At 46.3% G+C, this 19,351-nt stretch overlaps 2 protein-coding genes across 6 annotated transcripts; both read left to right on the forward strand.

Moving 5' to 3' along the window:
• The first annotated feature begins 2,095 nt into the window (after positions 1-2,095).
• Positions 2,096-12,918, forward strand: LOC6501504 (eukaryotic translation initiation factor 4 gamma 1). 2 transcript variants are annotated; one of them, XM_032455026.2, is made up of 6 exons: positions 2,096-2,235; positions 3,663-5,611; positions 5,997-6,140; positions 6,197-7,135; positions 7,203-8,365; positions 8,422-12,918. In XM_032455026.2, the coding sequence occupies exons 2-6, from the start codon at positions 3,682-3,684 to the stop codon at positions 10,753-10,755; spliced, it is 6,510 nt and encodes a 2,169-aa protein (XP_032310917.1). In that variant the 5' UTR covers positions 2,096-2,235; positions 3,663-3,681; the 3' UTR covers positions 10,756-12,918. The 2 variants fall into 2 exon arrangements, with proteins under 2 accessions (XP_032310917.1, XP_044569999.1); XM_044714064.1 differs by lacking the exons at positions 2,096-2,235; positions 3,663-5,611 and adding an exon at positions 5,762-5,917.
• Positions 2,098-19,348, forward strand: LOC6501505 (shootin-1). Of its 4 annotated transcripts, none has more exons than XM_014911599.3 (8): positions 2,098-2,235; positions 13,227-13,435; positions 13,497-13,683; positions 13,741-14,062; positions 14,122-14,234; positions 14,302-14,497; positions 14,991-15,351; positions 18,796-19,348. In XM_014911599.3, the coding sequence occupies exons 2-8, from the start codon at positions 13,246-13,248 to the stop codon at positions 18,978-18,980; spliced, it is 1,554 nt and encodes a 517-aa protein (XP_014767085.1). In that variant the 5' UTR covers positions 2,098-2,235; positions 13,227-13,245; the 3' UTR covers positions 18,981-19,348. The 4 variants fall into 4 exon arrangements, 3 of the variants coding, with proteins under 3 accessions (XP_014767085.1, XP_014767086.1, XP_001955386.1); XR_001409087.3 differs by lacking the exon at positions 14,991-15,351 and adding an exon at positions 14,587-14,799 and having other exon boundaries at positions 18,796-18,930; XM_001955350.4 differs by lacking the exon at positions 2,098-2,235 and adding an exon at positions 13,019-13,161.
• The last annotated feature ends 3 nt before the right edge of the window (positions 19,349-19,351 follow it).

Genomic DNA, 19,351 nt, shown 5'->3' on the forward strand with positions numbered 1-19,351 from the left:
GTGCTTTCCAAGTTTTTGGACATTATGCTGTTGCGTTGTTATTATGGCAACCGCAGAGCACACAAAAGCATGACAGATTCAAGGAAAAACAAGCCATGCAAAATATTTCATAGTCATCTGCATGAAAAACGCAACAAAAAGTGTGGGAGTGTGTTTTTCTGCGGTTTTCCCTTCCCAACTTTACACATTTGCATTTGCGGTGTAGTTTTTTTGATTTAATGCCGCAAAATAATCCTTTTAGTTCCTGTTTGTTGATACTCTTTGTACATTTTACATACAATACAATTTTGCCAAAAAAAAGGAAATACTTTTGTTCTCATTAATAGTTTTTTATACTATTTCGTACATAAACATACAAATAAGAGACTAAAAGTCTCTTACCTATCGAATAGATAAATAAGAGCTCTTAAAGATGCGCATAGGTCGTTAGGGTAAAGGAGAGGTTTTTTGGTGGCATGTCAGAATTCCGGTAAAGACAATGGGGACAATTTTACTACATGCAAGCGCGTAAACACTGCAAGTCTCTGCCACGAAGGCGTTGTATAGATAAGGGGTGGGCGGTGGAGCTCAAACTGCAAAGGCAGGACAAAATTCCTGCGCATGTGCCACACGAAACCAACGAAATCCAGAAACAACATGCCGGCAAATTCATGATGCCAACATCAGTAAAGTAAGAAGACATAATTATAAAGAAATTTGTTCGATATCAGCTACTTATTGAGAACTTCAGTAGCATCACAATTTAAATATCGCGCCTATTTAGTAAAGTTCGAATTTTCGAATTCAAATCTTGTGCTGCCAGATCTTAGCACTAGGGTTCTATTCATATATTTTGCGCTGCCAAAAATTTCCACCGTCGTTTTATAATTTTGGTTACATTTTTTTAACGACCGGCACGCTTTTCCCGGCCTGAAATTCTATATTAATCGCGATTCGCTTTTCGGTTTCTCGTTTTCTCACAAACTAACATTTTAGTAAGGACTCAAACCCTGCAATCAGTGTTGGAAAAGGATATATAGTGCTGGAAAGCGCGGAGTTAGTGTGCCACAGGAGTGACATTTCTCGATAGAATTCGGGGATTTCCAAACGGTTGTCTGGTAACACTGTTTTATATTCAGCTAACGTAAAAGTTTCTATAGAATATTTACATTTACAAAATTATTTGTAACGGATAGTGAATCGACTAAAAAAAAGCGTATTATAACGGACAATGCACTAATGTAAAGGCCAAGTGGCAGTGTAACTTTTGGCGTGTTCCCCGCGTGGAACTGCATTTTTATTTCTTTCGTTTCCTCAGTTTTGTGTGTGCGCTTGTATGTGAGAAAAAAAGAGTGAGAGCGGCGAGGAGAAAAGCGGTAAGTACTAGTAGCCAGACAGGGATAGAGAGATATAGCAAAAACCGAAATGCAAAAAGGAAACGCCAAAAAACAACACCAACGCCTCGCCTCGGCTCGGCGCAGGAAAAGTTTCAAAAGAAAAGTCTCAGTTCCTCAGTCTATAAGGAAGAAAAAAAAAAAAAAAAACTAGAAAACATGATAGGCTATGAGTTTAGCTTCGAATTTTGATTCCGAGTGTAAGGTGAGACCGGGGGACTCGATTCCAATTTCTGGCAGGGGCTGGGACAGGAAGGAAGGAAGATATCATAGCAGGCGCTGGTCGGGTAGTCAGTATAAAATTGTAATTTTATGTAAATGCAAAATTATAGGAGCCCGTATTATCTTTTCTCTTTAATTATAGAAAAAAAAAATTACCGTGAATTTTTAGCACCTAGCCCGTACGTTGTTTTCTATATTTTTGTACGTATGTACGTGTACGTGCCCGACGTCCGTCTGCACAAATGTGGATGTGGATGTGCATCGTAGAACTCGCGTATTTTTATACATGGAATATCTGAAAATTTCGGATAGAGCTAACCGCGAAACCCACGAAGAAGAAGATTCCACGGCACCGGCACCGGAGCATAAACGTTAAGGAGGATAGGAGCGGACGACTTACTAGGACTAGGACTTGGACTAGGAGGGTATATCATAGAGGTAGGGCTTATATATCAAGCCTCTCATACCATCACACGCCATCACACAAATCGTACGGATCGCAGGGACAACCGTCCACTACCCACTAGGTGGGTAGAGCTCAACGGGGATCCATCAATTGGAAGACCGGCCACTAACGAATTTGAACGAGGAATCTTCTGGAGGAAGGAAGTCTGAATCGGGGTCTGAAGCACAGGAAGCGGTAAGCCACCAACGAGTACCACCACTCGCCACATACGCATCTGATTAATAATCTCTTTTTTTTTTTGTGTGTGGATCACATTATTTGCATTAGTTATTGTTGCTGCTTTAGTTTAAATTACTCAAATACACACACACACCCACCCACTCATGTACGGATACACTTGCACTCCATATACGCCTCACATCTCCCATTGTCAGCGAATTCCAATGAGCCGCTAGCTGCCAGCCAGCCGCCAAGAGAAGAGATCCCAATTAGAGCCGAAGCAGCTCTCACCCACACAGAGGCTCCAACTGGTTTTTGTTTACAAACAAATAAGAAACAAGAGTGAGCACTTCTGGCCGATAAGTTTTCGTTTTCCTCGCCAGCGAGTGAAAAGGCATGCAACGCGGTTGCACCTCTCTGCACCAGCCTCTTCTTCTGTTCTGTTTGACGGTAACTGGTTTCTTCTCCCCAGAGAAGGTGCTTGGCCCCAAATAGCAGCAGCAGCAGCAGCAGCAGCCTCTTTTTCTAGGCCAGCCAAGAGCTTCTAGATAAGATACTTAAACCTTAAAAATACTATAGCTTTAAAGTAGAAAGTTATAAGATATTCTTGTATATTTAGTTCTAATTCCTAAGCAAACTACTAGAGAAGTGTAATGGCCAATGTAAAGTGTATAAATAGAAAGAGGAATATCCATAAGAGTACCTTGTTTCAAAAGAATGCCAAACAGGTTGAGGCCTCAGCAGTCAGCCGTCAGCCACCTCCCACGCCCCATGGCGGCGGCCTCTTTGTTTGCGCCAGAAACTGACTAATAGCGCCACCTGTTGTGTGTCATCCAGCCAGGGCCAAGTGGCTCTGTTAGCCACTCTCCAACCCATATAGACCATTGATAAAATCGACGATAAGGTGCTGTGTCGTCCGTCGGGCCATCTTCGAACTAAGTTTCGTTGTTTTCACGTTCGCTGGCAAGTGACATCATACTCCACATTCCAATTGAGGAGCTCAATTAAGTTTATAAAGTGAAAAGTGAGGGACAGGGAGGACAGGAGGGAGTGCATCTGTATCTGTATCTTAGGATTGTTAGTCATAAGCGACCTGTATCTGTACACTCGATTTGCATGCCGCTTTTTTTGGTTGCTTTCTCACTCACTCAGACACTGACTCATCCGCCTGCATCCGCACCACATCCGTAGACTGCTTCAAAACTTTAATACTCCAAAGCTTTACGCACATCATCACCATCCATCATCCACCATTACCCATTTTTCACTTCCATTTCCATCTTACTAACATTACAATTTGTACATCTGTTTTGTTCCGGCCTCGCGCGAATTCTTAATCCCTACCGTGTGTGCGATTGCGATTGTGTGTGCGTGTGTGCGGTTGTGTGCTTTCTCTGCGTTCTGCAATCTGCAATCTGGGATCTGGGATCTGCGATCAACAGATCAACCGAAGGTCCTCCTATGTTCCTGCAAACGGGAGGGGGTGGGAAGGGAACCAGGCAACAGTCGACACACCAGCAAAACCACAACCACCAAGCCCCACACCACCAGACGGCGCACTCGCACCACCACCACCTCCAGCAGCAGCAGTCAGTCCAGCAGCAGCAGCAGCAACCGCCGCAACAAACGCGAACGAACCTCTTGCAGCAGCAGCAGGAACAGCAACAGCAGCAGCAGCAACAGGCCCACGCCCTGTTCGTCCCGAATCACACCGGTCTTCATCACCACCAGCAACAGCAGTTGCTCCAACAACACCACCAGCAACAGGCGCAGCAGCAGGCGGCGGCGGCGGCGGCGGCCCAACAGCACCAGCAACAGCTCCACCAGCAGCTTCAACAGCAGCAACAACAACAAGTGCAGCAACAACAGCAACAGCAGGTGCAGGCGCAACCACACCCACAGTCGGTCATATTCTATCAACCGCCGTCCTACACTAGTCACTCGGCTGCGGCAGGCAATAGCAATGCCGGCGGCGGCGGCGCTGCCCTCCAACTGAGCGCCGCCGCCAGCACTAGTTCTTTAGGACATCCACATAGCGGAGCCGGTGGCGCTGGCGGTCATCACCATGGAGGTAGTGTTGCAACCACAACCGGCGCCAACCTAACGCGCGCCCTGAGCAATCCCACGCTGCCACCCCACTTTCCGCAGTCAGCTGGTCTGGCTGCTGGCGCTGCCCCCGGGGCTACTTACATCTCGACCACTTACATACCCTTCAACCCGACCAGTCAGCTGATGGGCATGCAACCGACGGTGGCGTATACGCCCAACGGAGCCGCTGGAGCTCCAACCACGTTCTATGCAACGGCACCTCAGCCGCCGCCTCAGCAAAAGCAGTTGCCGCCCAACAGCCAGCAGCCCGGAGGACCGCCGGGTGGAGCAGCTGCAGCAGGCCAGGCGCCTATCGCTTACTTCGTTGGGCCGACACCCGCCAATACGGGCACTGTGGGCAACAATGTGGCTACCGGGGGAACATCAGTTCGTGGCAATATGCGGGGTGGCCAGCGGGCGACTGCCACGCCCCAGCACATCAGCACGCCGCCGAACTTCTTTACCACGTACGCCGCCATGGCGCCAGCCAATGCACCGCGTCCAGCTCCCACAGCGGTGGCGCCGATGATGAATTCGCGCAACGGGCCCCTTAACGGACCGGCTGCCTTCCATCTGCAACCGAACTTTATGCCTGGACTGACTCTAGGATCGCCGGCCGCTATGGCTGCTGCGCCCATGCTGGCTCCGGCCGGAATGGCCGCACCGACACCTCAGCCGCCCGGCGGACTTCACACCTATGCCCAGCACCTGCAGAACACCAGTGCCACGGCCCTGGCCGGCGTCCAAAATGTGGCTGGTGTGCAGGCTGTGCCAACAGGATTTTCAGCCACATCTCTGACAAATGCACCAGTGGGCGGAGCTCCCCAAATGGGAGCCGGGGGCGACAAGGTGCGCCGACATGCCATTCCCATCATCCATCCGGACACAAAAGAGAACGTGCTAGACCCCAAGAGCTCGGTCTTTATCAAGAAGGACTCTAACTCGACACTGATACCCAGCACAGGCCTGGACTCAGATAGCAACAGTACCCTGTGCCTGTACCAGGCGCCTGTTCTAATCGACTCCACCTCGGCCTCGTCCCTGCTGTCGGGGGCCCTGGTGGACCAGCAGATGCAGACACTAGCCGTGAAGGCACCCGACGTGCCACTCTCCCAGCCAGCTTCAGCGGAGAAGCTCCCTGGCATACTATTCGGCAGCGATACGGCCGCTGACCCAGATGACGGAACTGCGAATCCGGTCATCCCCACCACAGACAAGGATCAGATCAGTGTTATTGTTAAGGACATTTTGGCCCACTCGGGCAATACAGAAGAACACCTCAGCTTTTGGCAGTACAGCGATGGTAAGTAAATGGGGGAGTCACAGTCCTTTACTGTACATGTATATGTGTATAAGAATAGGTTCTATAATTTAATATTATTTATAAAAAAATCAAAATTTTAAATGTCAAAACAAAACAAACTTATGTCACTTGAACAGGAAATCCCAGTAACCTGTCAATTATTTTTTGAAATTATTTCCCGCCTGTTGGAAACATCAGTTACTACAATTGTTTTCGGTGAATTATTAAAATTATTTTGTGAAATAAAATTGTTGCAATCCATTGTTTAGACCATTTAAGACTCGACAATAAACCCAGATACTACGGGTATGTTACAACAAGTTCGGCACGCCGACTTATTTCCTATGACCTTTGAACTGGCCATATCTAACAGATCCTCTTGCAGTGGACAATGCCACCGACAGCCACGTTAGCCTGCCATTGGTACACAAGGAGTTGAACTTGCCGGAAGCTATTGACGCGGGACCGCAGCCCGTTTTATTCCAAGAACCACCCAAGAAACAGCGCCCCAAATCTGCAAACAAGCAAAGTGAGTCGACTTGAAACACAAAATAAAACAGTGATTAGAATTTGTTTTTAAAACAGGTACCGCCACACCCACATCCATAGCGAATGACGTTGCTGAGGCTGCGGCCAGTGGCTGCTCGGGCATCTCGATACTACCCAGAAGCCAGCCGATGCTGACTCCATCGTCGCCAGTTTCGTCGCCAGCTCCGCGTCCCGCCACACAGAAGCCAACCAAGTCGATAGCTACGACTGCGGTTCCGGCGCCAGCGGGCTCGCCCAGCAGGAAGACATCCACTACAACAAGTTCGGGCGCCTCCTCGTCGGCCGCCTCCACACCAACCCATCAACCCAGAACACAGCAACAGCAGCAGGAACCAGCCAAACAACAACAGGTGTCAGGAACTGTTGTCCACGCATCAGGCCCCGGAGCCAGAGCCTACACAGCTGCATCGCCGGCTCCACCAGCCCGCGTCTCGGCTGCAGTTAACCTACTGGCCGGCACTGCCATTCCGGCAAACACTACCAACAATTCAAACAACACGAATCCGAACAACACGGGCAACAAGAAGCAACGCAAGGCCCAGAAACGGGCCAAGGAGCTTGAAAAGAAGAAACAGAAATCGACCATAACCAACACCACTGGTATCCAAAATCAAAACAACAATGGCAAGGGCAATGGCAATGGCAATGGCAGTGTCGGCCCGGCCGAGAACAATGCGAACACAAACAACAACATTAGTGCTCCAAATTCAACAACAACACAGAACGCAACGGTGACAGGAAAAGCGGCAGCAGCAGAAGCCGCTCCCGAAGCAACAACCAAACAAGTTACGACGCAACCGACGACTGATAAGCTTAGTGCAACTAGTAATAATCCTAGCGTAAGTTCTAGTCTAAGAGACAACCAAACACAGCAACCACAACCCCTGCCCAACGCAAAGGAGCAGATGACATGCATCAACAATAACAATGATGAGGACCTCATTGATGAGGCGGATGCAGAGAGTGACGTAGAATGTAAGTATAGTTTCCTAGCCAAGATATCTACAGATAACTAAATTGTAATTCCTGTTCTATTTCACAGCGGATAGCAAGGAGGACAGCATGTCACATAGTACGGAAAACAAGACGGAAAAGCACATGGCAACAGACGAGATTGTAGCGAAATTTTTACAAAAGGGAAGCGCCAACACAACCGCGACTTTCTCCGAATCTCAGCTGCAGTTCCTCAACAGCAGCAGTTCTGTTTGCGAAGAGGATGACCCAATTCCATCAGCCAAACCTTCAAGTGTCAGCGTCGCCCTGAGCGAGGATAACTCGTTGGGCGAGCTTAAGTTTGGAGATTTTAGCGAGGAGACCCGCCACGACACCGGTTTCATATGCAGCTCAACATGGTCCAGTTCCACACTTAGCAAGGCTGCCGAAGATGCATCGTCTCTGAGCAGCAAGAGTACAGACAATGTGGACTGTGCCCCCCAGATTGCGAAGGCACCGATTGTGGCCGAAAAGAGTGCTGGAAGCAAAAAGAGCTCGCCCCTTCATCAGGTAGCCAGCAAAGGATCAAGCTCTGGGTCACCAAAACCGAAGCAGCAACCAAAAACTAAATCGAAGAGCCCCAGCCCAACTCCCAAACCGAATCCTGAGAGGAACTATCGTTATAGCATCGAAAAGCTGCGCGAGTTATCCAAGCTGAGCGACTCTCGAAAGCCACCAATGGTGCCGTGTCAGAAGGGGGATTGCATTTCGCAGTTGTTTGTCTCCCGACAGCAACAGCAGCAGCATCACGGACACGGCCAGCATATACAACAGTACCAGCACATGAACTTTAACGAATCACTGGACTATGTGCCGGGCAAGCGTGGCCGCGGGCATGGTGCCAACAAGAAGCATCACGACGGACACCAGCAGATGGGTGGCTCTGGCGGCATGGGCAACATGGGTGGTGGTGGCGGCGGTAGTGGAGGCAGCGGCGGCGGCCTATCCAACTCCAATCAACGCCACATGGACATCATTCGTGTGCAGTTGTCGCTCAAGGAGGAGATTAAGTTATCCGAATGCGAGAATGCCTGGCAGCCAGAGACGCTGCGTCGAATGTCCATGGCTACGGGCCAGGACGAGGACAATGATGTCGAGGGCGTGATTAAGAAAGTGCGCGGCATACTGAACAAGCTCACTCCGGACAACTTTGAGGTTCTCCTTAAAGAGATGTCCAGCATCAAGATGGACAATGAAGCAAAAATGACAAATGTGAGTTTCAAATTTGTTTTCTTACCTAACAATCTTTAATTTAAATTGTATTCCAGGTCATGTTGTTGATATTTGAGAAGACCATTAGTGAGCCAAACTTTGCACCAACCTACGCCCGCTTCTGCAAGGTTCTCTTCCACGAGATCAAGGCCGAAAACAAGTCGCTGTTCACGAGCTCGTTGATAACCCGTATCCAGCATGAATTCGAGTCAAATGTGAATGATGCGAACGCCAAGGCCAAGAAGCTGCAGCCGACAATGGACCGCATTAATCAGTGCACCGACGCAGCCAAAAAGGCAGAGCTGCGATCGGAAATGGAGGACTTGGAATACCAATTCCGTCGCCGAGCCTGGGGCACTGTGCGATTCATAGGCGAGCTCTTTAAGCTTCAATCGCTGACCAGCGACCGGGTGCTCAACTGCGTGGAGTCACTGCTCGAGCACGGATGCGAGGAGAAGCTGGAATACATGTGCAAGCTGCTGACCACCGTTGGCCATTTGCTGGAAGCCGCTCTTCCGGAGCAATACCTACTTAGGGATCGTATTGAGAAGATCTTCCGCCGCATTCAGGATATTGTGAACAGATCTCGTGGAACATCACACCGTCAACAAGCGCACATCAAGATCAGTAGTCGCGTCCGGTTCATGATGCAGGACGTTCTCGATTTACGATTGCGCAACTGGGATCAGCCGGCAGGAGGGAATCAATCGCAAGGTGGCCGGAATCAGCGGCACAAGCAGCACGACGATTCCAAGGACCAACAGCATCACAGTACCGGTGGGAATCGCGGAGTCAACCAACACCAGCAACAAATGCATCATCAGACACAGCAGAAGCATCACCACCATAACCAGCAGCACCATCACGGTCAGCAGCACGGTGACGACAGGGGTGGCGGTGGCGGCAACTACTTCATGCAGAAGATGCCCAAACAACAACAGCACGAAAACCAAACGCTCAGCATCGATCCCAGCAAGCTGCGCTTCAGCAGCAGTAGCCTCTCCAGCGAAGACACGCCCGCCAAGCTGGGCAACTCCTCGAATTATCAGTGGCGCAACGCAAGCAACCGGCCGGTAGGCAGCACCCCCGCCAACAATCCGCCGCCACCTACTTCACTGCTTAAGCGCCTACCCACTCCTGGTCAGAACTTTAGCTACTCGCCGTACCAGCAGCCTTCTTCCTCTATAGGCGCATCCCAACCACCTGCCAGTGGTAACAGGAGTCATGCGGGTGAACAGCAGAACTCCTCTGATAACGGCTTCGATACCAAGCAATGCCAGGAGCTGATCACCAAGCTGGTGGAGGAGGCTTTGAATACGCGCGATTGGCAAGCGGAAGTGCTTCCTATCTGGCGTTCCCACAACGGGAAACAGCAGGCAAAGGCATTGCATTACTTGCTGATGGACTACCTTCATCGGTCGACAGTGAAGCGGCAGCAGAGGCAGGCAAGCGCCACTGTATTCTCCTACTTGATGAGCAAGGATGCCGTGGATAAGGCAACATTCGGACAGGCATACACACGGTTCGGCGAAGACTTTCCAGATTTGTTAGTGGATGTACCCAATGGTTGGGGGTATGTGTTCGAGTTCTTGGGACCGTTGCTGCACTCTGGCAGACTGAGTCTCAAGGATATTTGGCAGCGGCGCTGGTTGGAAAATCCGTCGTTTACGGAGCGCTTTGTGTTTGCCTTTGTGAACTATTTTGTGCAGGAGTTCGGTGCCGCCTACGCCCGCAAGCTGTGGCACAACGAGTACAAGCTGGACCGCGGTCAGATGTTCTGGAGTGATGGACGCAAGTATCGGGACTTTGTGCAGGCGCATAGTTTTTACTTTCTGGACAATGGACCCGCACAGCAGCAACAAAGCCAGGGAAAATCCAAGGGACCCACAGCCATCCGTTCGCCGGTGGAACATGTGGAGCGAATTCGATACCTATTGGGTCTGTCGTGCGACATGGCCATCGACTACATCAACACAAATGTGGCCATTAACGCCAACTTTGTGAGGCAGCTCACGAAATTTCTTTGCTGTGATTTTGCGCTAACTGTGATGACTAACACCCACAATAAGAAGCAGCCGCTGCAGCTCAACACGGAGAGTTTTCGCAGCCGGTGCACACCGCTGTTGCGTCTTTGCATCGACGCCCAAGAGGCGCTGGAGATCGCGTGCATTGACGAGGCAGTGGACTCGCTACAGCAGCACTTTATGGCGGAGTTCGAGGACGAGATGGCCGCTGGCGAGACCATCTGTAGTACGTTCAGTGTGCTCTATGACAGCGAGGTGATACCCAAGGAGTCGTTCGACAAGTGGTATAAGCTGGAGATCGAGCACTCGTCCGCCTACCGTCGTCCGTTTATCGACAAACTTCGTGGTTTCATCGAGGAAATGTAGATGAAATAGAGACGACGTCCATACACACAACAATAACAGAAAAAAAACTGCAAAAACCAAACGAGGAGAAACGAAAAAAAAAGTATAATTTAAACAAACCTCTAACTACACCACAACGAAGCAAAAAGTATGCAGCTTAATCGTGTAGGAAACACATCGTTTGGAACACATCCTCAGACCAGGCGCGGTCGTAGGTGTCAAGTGGACATTATCGTGGAGTCTAACGATCTGTCTAAAATTTTGCTTGTGCATCGTGTTATCCGTGCAGCATCCTACAGACAAACACGTCGATACACACAAAACCCAAAACACATAAGACACACATATACCCATTGTTTGTTGTGCGGTGATTTTGATGATGATATGTCAAGAAGAAAATTCCTTGTTTTTTCCACACAGATTTCTTATGCAAGCCGAACCTTCAAGTCTTCAAGTCACACACCAATATCATTTCATTTGTATCACAACACGTTCCTTACGAGAAAGAAAAAATAATTCCCTTTCGATGACTTTGTCATGTTTCAACACAGACAACAAATATTTACACTTAATCGTATCAAATGAATAAATATTACAAAAAAAAACATAATAATAATTCAATGGAATCTCCGATGATGAAGTATTTTCGAGGAATAACATCTGGAATAAGCATTACCCAATAATACAGGGTATGCAGCGCATATTGATGTATAATTACATATAGAATATTCATTTTCGTAAACTACAGTATTTCGTAAAAATCATTTAAATAAATGCGGACATCATTTACATATATAGGCCTAGCTTTGTAGCTTAGCGTACTTTTCTAGACTTTAAAGGAATTTTTGTTTATTTTACCTTTCAGTACAAAGCTTTGTGAATTCAAATTCAGTTCTTTTTACGATTTTTTTTGTGAGTTATAAACTATAACCAATTATAATTTATGTATCTTCAATTTCAAATGTAAAAGGCTCAAAAAATAGGCAAAAATATCCCCTCTTCCTAAACAGATCTGTATTTCAAATCTCAATTCCGCGACTTATTGTGCGATTCGGAATATTCACTTATATATTAAAACAGTATATATATATATATATATATATATATAAATTATAAAAAAATAATTTATGGCAAAAATATACGTACGTATACTAAACAAAAATGAATGTAAATTATAAAATTCGTAAAGACATGTAAAGTATTTAGCACACAAAGCATGATTATCCAAAGATAAATCTTAAAATTAGCTGTAAAAAGGAAAGAAAAAAATACACTAATATTAATTTCGAAAATATATAAAAACACCCCATTTACTATATAGTTATTTAAACCAAATTTAAAAACAAAACAAAATTATATAAATAATAACAATTCAAGCATAAAAGCATACATTACGTCATAACGAAGAGAAAAAAGCAAAAACAAAGAGCTCTAAGCCGCCTTTAATTAGTTATTTTTATAAAATTGAATGAAAAACTAAATCGATAAAAAGAGAAGAAAAAACTCAATTTCAAAAATTTATATATAAAATATTTGAAGCAAGGCAAACAAGAAACAAGTTTAGCGAAAAATTAGTTTTACTAAACTCGATAACTTTTTTGTGTATAAACTTTAGGTTTTTTTTATTTTACACTACAAGTGGAAAACGTGAAAATGATTTACGGCAAAAGCAAATGAAAATTGTATGCCCCAGTAATTAGCAAAAAAAAAAAACAAAAATTAAGAAAAAGAAAAAGAAAAGCAAGCGATATGGTTAAATTAAAATAGGTAAGAATTGACATGAAAGTAAGAAGTAAATTAAAACACTTCTGCACTAACCAGTAAAAATAATTCTAAAGCCAAGCTAAAACATTTATAAGCTAAACTCGACCCGAGACTCCCCAGCTGGGAGTGGGCGTGGCTATTTAACTAGTTTCGTAGCAATTCGGCAGGCATTCCAAATGCTTTCGGCCAACTTTTGGGATGAATTTCAACCAGATACCGTGATGAGAGCATGTTGAACTGGTATCCTGAATATGAGTCGAAGCAGGAGATCGAACCAGAATTTCCTTAGAGAAATTGAAAATATAGAAACCCAGCAGAACAGGGCTAGCAGATAACAGGGAAGGATATGCGGAGAGCATATGCTTCAAAGGAAATCAAGAAGAAATTGTAAACAGCTAATAATAAAATCGAAAAGTAAAACTGCAAGGCGTTTTAATGTGGGTCCAGTCTGGCATTTCATTTTCATAGGCATGCGGCACATCTCTTCATCCCTCCACATTCAAGAATTTATCCTTAAAAACACACACACACAAGCAAAAAAAGCATCCTTACACACTCACACACACATCTCATCATTTGGTGATGGCAGAAAATAAAAGTACCATTTGTTGCATTGCTTAGCATAAGAGGTTGTGGACATTGGCTTTAAGGCTTGTGAGAAATGTAAGCAAACTTTAATACAGCATTACGGCACTAAATTAACTTTAATCTTTCTGTTATCCTGCCAGGATATAAGGAAATTTGAAAATGGCCGAACGTCGTGGTCGCATTCCCGTGGCCAAGTTCCGCACCCAGGAGGCCAAAACCCGTAGCAGGAGTCGCGTCCGAGAGCCAGACTATAATGAGCAGGATCCAGAGCACGATATGTTCACGCTACTGGAGGATAACATCGCCCTGAGGGAGGAGAACAAAGCCCTCAAGCTGGAAATAGAAACTCGTAAGTAAATACTTTATTTTTGTTTAATTTTTAAACATTTATTTGAAAACCATATTTGCAGACAAAACCACTCAGGAGGAGCAGCAAGCTCAGCACGAAAAGTTGTGCATTCAACTGGAGTCTCTGCAACAGCAGCAGACCAACTTCGAGTCCCAAATCAAGGAACTGAGCTCGAAATTCAACAAGGCTTTGAACGAGAGAAATGCTTTAGATAAGTTGCACAAAATGAAGGTCGATCAGATCCACAAGTAAGTTTGAATTCCTTTCCGAAGTAAAGCTTTTTAAACAAACATTTCCATTTATAGTCTCACCAGCGAACTGGAGCACATGCGTGAAAAGCAGCATGATCAGAGTCCTGAACCTATCATCTCTCGACCTGTTATCGGTTCGGTGGAACTCAAACGAAAACTGTTCAAGATCCTGCAACAAGGCAGTGCTGACAGCGCCGACAGTTTCGGTAATCAGGACTTGGATAGCTTAGTGGATGTTAACTCTGAGGGAGTACCAATTACCTCTGGCCTGATGGAGCGTTTAGCAGATGAGTTTCTAACGCTCAAGCATTCCACCAATACTGTGGAGCTACAGCTTTATGAGGCCAATGAAAAGATGTCTGAGCTACTGGAGCAGGTAAAGTGGTTCTTCATACTCAGTGTTTGAATAAAATATTAATTATATCTTCCATGCAGCAACACTCATTGGAGGAGGAGAACGAATCGCTGCGCACTGAGAACAGCAATCTAACCAAGGTGGCCAAGTTGCTCACCGAAAACATGAAGGAAAGTGTGGAAACTAGCCAGAAGTATGAAGACCCTCTTAAATCAGTGACTTTAAGCGGAATAGCTCTCATAATACCTCTATCCTTTCAGAATGGAGGCGGCGCTGATCAAACTGAAGCAGCGCAACGATGAGCTGACTGCCAGGACTCGGGATCTTACTGATGGACAGCCAGGTGCCAGGACCAGTACCACTTCGAGCGTGCTAAATGAACAGGAGGAATTCGAGCAGATCCAGGATCAGGTGCAGCAGCAGGCTCGCGAGCACAATGAACGCATCGTGGAAATGGTTAGTCCGGGGTTCGGGTTACTCTCAATCTATTCGCACTCTATGACTATCAAAGTATCTATTCTATCCATCTATTATGACTCCATTAGCAATCACGGAGCGTGTTCGATGTATTCAAGCCGCTCTCGAATTTCTTCCGGAGCAACTGAATACGAAACGCTGGCGTTGATGATTTTCCACAAAACAAAAAATAATATTTCTTGAGAAATGCATGGAATGTGTCCAGCTGAAAAAAAAATATATTGGTGCTGGGTCAGATCACCCTCTACTCTACTATACTCCTCCACATCCATCCGAGTCACGTAAGCAACTGGCTTGCTGCGCGTCGCTTTTCCCATGCCACTCCTCAGGCTATCGATGCACTAACCTATCCCTTAGATGCTTTGATTGATCTACTAAATTCTCACCCAAAAATTTGTGCACCCTCGCCCTCCCGCGCTCCTGCCCGCCCGCCCCGCTCTACCCTTCTCGTTTTCGTTTCTTACATTTGTAGCAATGTCTAATGGATGCGGCTATAGCCAAAACTACTAACGATGAACTAAAAAAATTACAACTTAAGTTGGAGATACTCGAGGAGCAGCTGCGCGAGGCAGTGCTGCGAGCTGATCGAGCCGAGGATCAACTGGCGCGCTACCACGAGGCCGAGCAAAAGTCTCTGGCAGCTCCACCTCCGCCACCACCACCACCGCCACCGCCGCCTCCCATGGCGGGCAAGCTTTTCTCTGGCGCCTCTGGTGGAGATTGCGGAGGTGGTAGCTTCAGTGAGACAATTGCTGGCCACAGTTTGCGCAAAGGCAGCGGCGACAAGATTATCGATAATGTGAAGCATCAGGTACAAGCCGAAGCAGCAACAGGTATGTATTCAAATGTAGTATCCCTTCCAGGTGGTTCTGATTTCTCAAGGACTAGGATGTGTATAGTATAGGTGTGGGTTGAAATTCATTCCATTTCATATTTTCCATAAAAATACTACACTTGGTTTTTAAAGTTCTATAAAGCACTAGAACAGTGCAGTTGAAAAGTTAGCCACTCGAGTGGCAAATGACCGAACTCCTTCTTTTCCAACTATGTTCAAGTGGAAAAGTCCTCAGAGCACTTGGGTAATTCAGCTTGAATCTATTTCTCGAGAAGCATCCATTGTCTGGATGAGATTGGGGAATTGGACCGAAAAAAGCTGTCGATGGCTGACAGCCCACTTGTGCCGCTAGCCATCCGTATGTCTGCGACTAATCCCTGCCAGCCGTGCATTGACAAGTGCCTGCCATTGTCGCCAGCCATGTCCTGGAGATCTGGTTGAAGGGCCCAACTTGTTGCTGTCAATTGTCACCGACGTCACACGCCACTCATCGGCCTACTACCACTATTCCCTTCATAATCCTCCCGCTCCTGCTCTAGCTCCTCCTCCACGCAACACAGCAACCCGTCTGCGATTGTAATTGATTTTACCTACACGTCGGCTTCTTTTACGGCTCAATGCAGGCTTTCACTAGCCTGGCATCCCCCGTCCCATATCCACTCGCCTCCATCCTGCTCCCCGGCCATTCACTCTTGACTGCTGCAGCAGCAACTTCTTAATTAAGTTTGCGAGCTGTTTTCCAAGAGAGAGTGTGCGAGGGCGTGGGAAGCTTTTGTGATGACCTCGACAGGTCTGCTAAAAATAGGGAGTGCTGGCACTAGGAATAAGCCAGGAAAATTAGCCAATTAATTTCTAAAAGCACCTCTAATTTATTCCAAAAATCTACAATATATATCCCTTTCAAATATATTTAATATTCATTTTGCAAATGCTAATATTGCAACTTAATTAGCCAGGAATCATAACCTCGGTGGTCTTCCTGATTGCTCCTCTTTTTTGTCATTATTTCATAATATATTTTCCGGACAATGAGAAGCCGGATTGCGTGTAAAATTGAGTGGGTCGGAACTATATATACTATGCTATATAGTATATATGTATGTTCGTAGTATAAAACACCCTGAGTGTATTTGGCGTTGGCACTTGTGGGCCATCACTGCCAGCGTTTAATTTCGTTCCCATTGAGATGATGAAACAATCGTGGGAAAAATCCAGAAGTACCTGCCAAGAGTTCATAGTTTCTTGTATCCTTATACACTGCTCACTGTCTTTAACCTATATTAACTTATATAGTATATGTAAATCATCTACCTACAGAAATCTTCATTGATAAACTCTCTCATGAAAATGAAATCAGTGTATATACCCGCATAAAATGACACAAAATTGTAAATATATACATTGTGGTTGGGGTGTGGGCGGCGGTTTAATGCACCATGACAGCCAGTGCATGATTACATTATAAAAGAGTTAATACTTTGTGTCAAATATGTATGTATGTATCTATCGATGTATGATGAGAGCTAATTGAACAGATTTGTTTTATTGTGATAGATTCTTAAGTATTTAATGTCCACTCACCCCGAGGATAGCTAAGTGTGCAATGTCATGGACATCCTCCGCAGCATACACACATTGATATGCACTCAACACTGACACTAAGCACTTCCGTTTCCGCTTTGTTTTGATGCTGATTTCATTTCTGTTGCCTACTTTTTGGCGCGCACCACGCGTCGTATGCGTAACGAGCGCACATTCAAATCAAAATCAATCAACGCGCGTATTGTTAGAAGCCAGAAAACTGCCGCTACGAATATTACGATATGTATATATATATATGTATTAATATAGGTATATCCATCCGATATAGGCAGGCAACCTGGGTATATAGATTACACTGGAGTGCTAGAGTACTCTGTGCAGGCTGGAGTGGAGCGGAGAACGCGCGCGCGTCTCTTGAGGCACGTGAAGCGTTTGAGCTGCCAGCCAGCCGTACATCAGCTTTACGGCTAGGCATCACCATCGCTACTCGTGTCCTTTTCCGCACTCGTCAAGCTCGTCGTCGTCCTTGTCCTGTTCGTCCTTCTCGCCCCAGCTCGGCGGGCTATGTGCAAAAACAAATGAAGCGTCCCTATTCCCATTCCCGTTTGTTGAGGTAAACGCAAAGCTAGGCAAATGGAATTGCTGATATTGTCCAAGTCAAAGCATATCGTGTGTATACATAACAACAAGTTGCTGTTGCTCCTGCCAGCCATTGTTGGTGTTGCCCATGGCTACCAGCTTCACTTTCAACCAGTGGACAGGACGAGGGAGATGGTGGATACGGACCTAAAAACCCAGCGACCGACCGACCAACTCCATGACCTACCCCGGCCGAATCTACGGTTTTACGGTTTAAACGAATTGTCTCCTATAGTATGGTAGGTACATACATATATGAAAGCGGAAATTCCACAGCACACATTTGTCAATATCCTGTCGACACTAAAGCTTTTTCCCTCCGATGCGTCTGAGTGCCATTTCCGGTTTCATGCGCTACATTCAAAACTTAAATTTGATTTAAGTTGGTCCTGGCAAAAAAAGGCTCTTGCCTGGCTTCCCCATTCAACCTGGCAACCTGCATAGCACAGGCACGCTTGAATGTTGGCTTTAAGCGGAGCAGGACGAGCTGTTCACATTTTCCGTATATTTTTCGCATGCTGTGCGTCTTTATTCTTCCATCCTCCTGGATGGCCCACTCTTGTTTCAATTCAACCCCACACCAAACTGTCAGTACAAGCCAGGACCGTATCAAATTCGACTATGATGACGACGGCGACGACGACAAGGACGATGAGGATGAAGATGATGATGATGACGAAGGCGATGGCGATGGTGAGGAGGACGCAATTTATTATTTTTACGAGAAGGGGCCAAGCCATGAACTAGAAGGAGCAGCCACAAGCCGCATGCCGCATTGTTGCTACTGGGCCGGCCATGGCTTATTATTATTATTTGTGCGTTTTATATTTCCGTGTTTTATTGCGCCACTTTTCTTGGCAGCAGCACCATTGGCAGTCCCCAGCCTCTATTGTAAGCCCTCCCTATCATATACGCACATACGAATTCCAACCAGGGCAGCGGCAGGGGATGGGTACACATCCATTGACTCGCCTTTAGCTTCATTTGTCGCCGGTGACAGTTGTCGAGTGCCCGACATGGCCTTCCATTCCATCCAGAAACCCGTTTCGGCCTTGTCCGTAAGATATGTCCAATAGCCACCCACCAAATAGCCTTTAAAGTCCCCGGCTTACGGTGAGTATGGGAACTGTTCTGTTACGGGCTACGGTGTTTTTTTTCATCCTAACCGCCTAACCGCATGTTAGTTAAGCTTCTGTAGCTACTTACTTCCGTTCCAGAAATCCATAAACGATCTAATGGACATGGTATACGATTCTTTCAGGTCTTGACGCTCTAGTGCGGGAGTTCAAGTCGGGCGGCGTGACACTGCGGAGGCGAAATCGACGCAAGACCGGCACCAGCGAGGCCCTCAAGGAGATGTTCCAGGTTTTAGAGATAAGTCAGAAGCAGAACCGCAACTCCAAGATATGCGTGGATCTGCACTCATCCCGTGGAGTGGATGTCTAATCCTTCACAAAACCCCCAGGAGTTCCTGCTCTGTTCTCAGCTCTCTTTCCCAACTTCCCTACTACGTCTTGGTCTCAAATCTCAGGACTCATCAGCTGTCCCTGAACAACGAACATTCCGTGCATTTTCAAACTGTATTATTTTTGTGCCTTTTTCGAGGATGAAATCAACGCCATTTACAATCTACTAAGCTTAAGCTTCGACCATATACTACTACCCTTTAACCTAAACCTAACTACACTATTTTTGCTAATCTAACCCACTTTTGTGTCCGGCCCTGGATAATTGTGTTCATTTTAACAGGTTTCGCGTTTACTAATCAAAGAAACCCCATCGGATACCAATAAATATCAATACATTTTTTAAAATAA

Source organism: Drosophila ananassae, chromosome 2L (assembly GCF_017639315.1).
Source record: "Drosophila ananassae strain 14024-0371.13 chromosome 2L, ASM1763931v2, whole genome shotgun sequence".
Taxonomy (NCBI): Eukaryota; Metazoa; Arthropoda; class Insecta; order Diptera; family Drosophilidae; genus Drosophila; species Drosophila ananassae.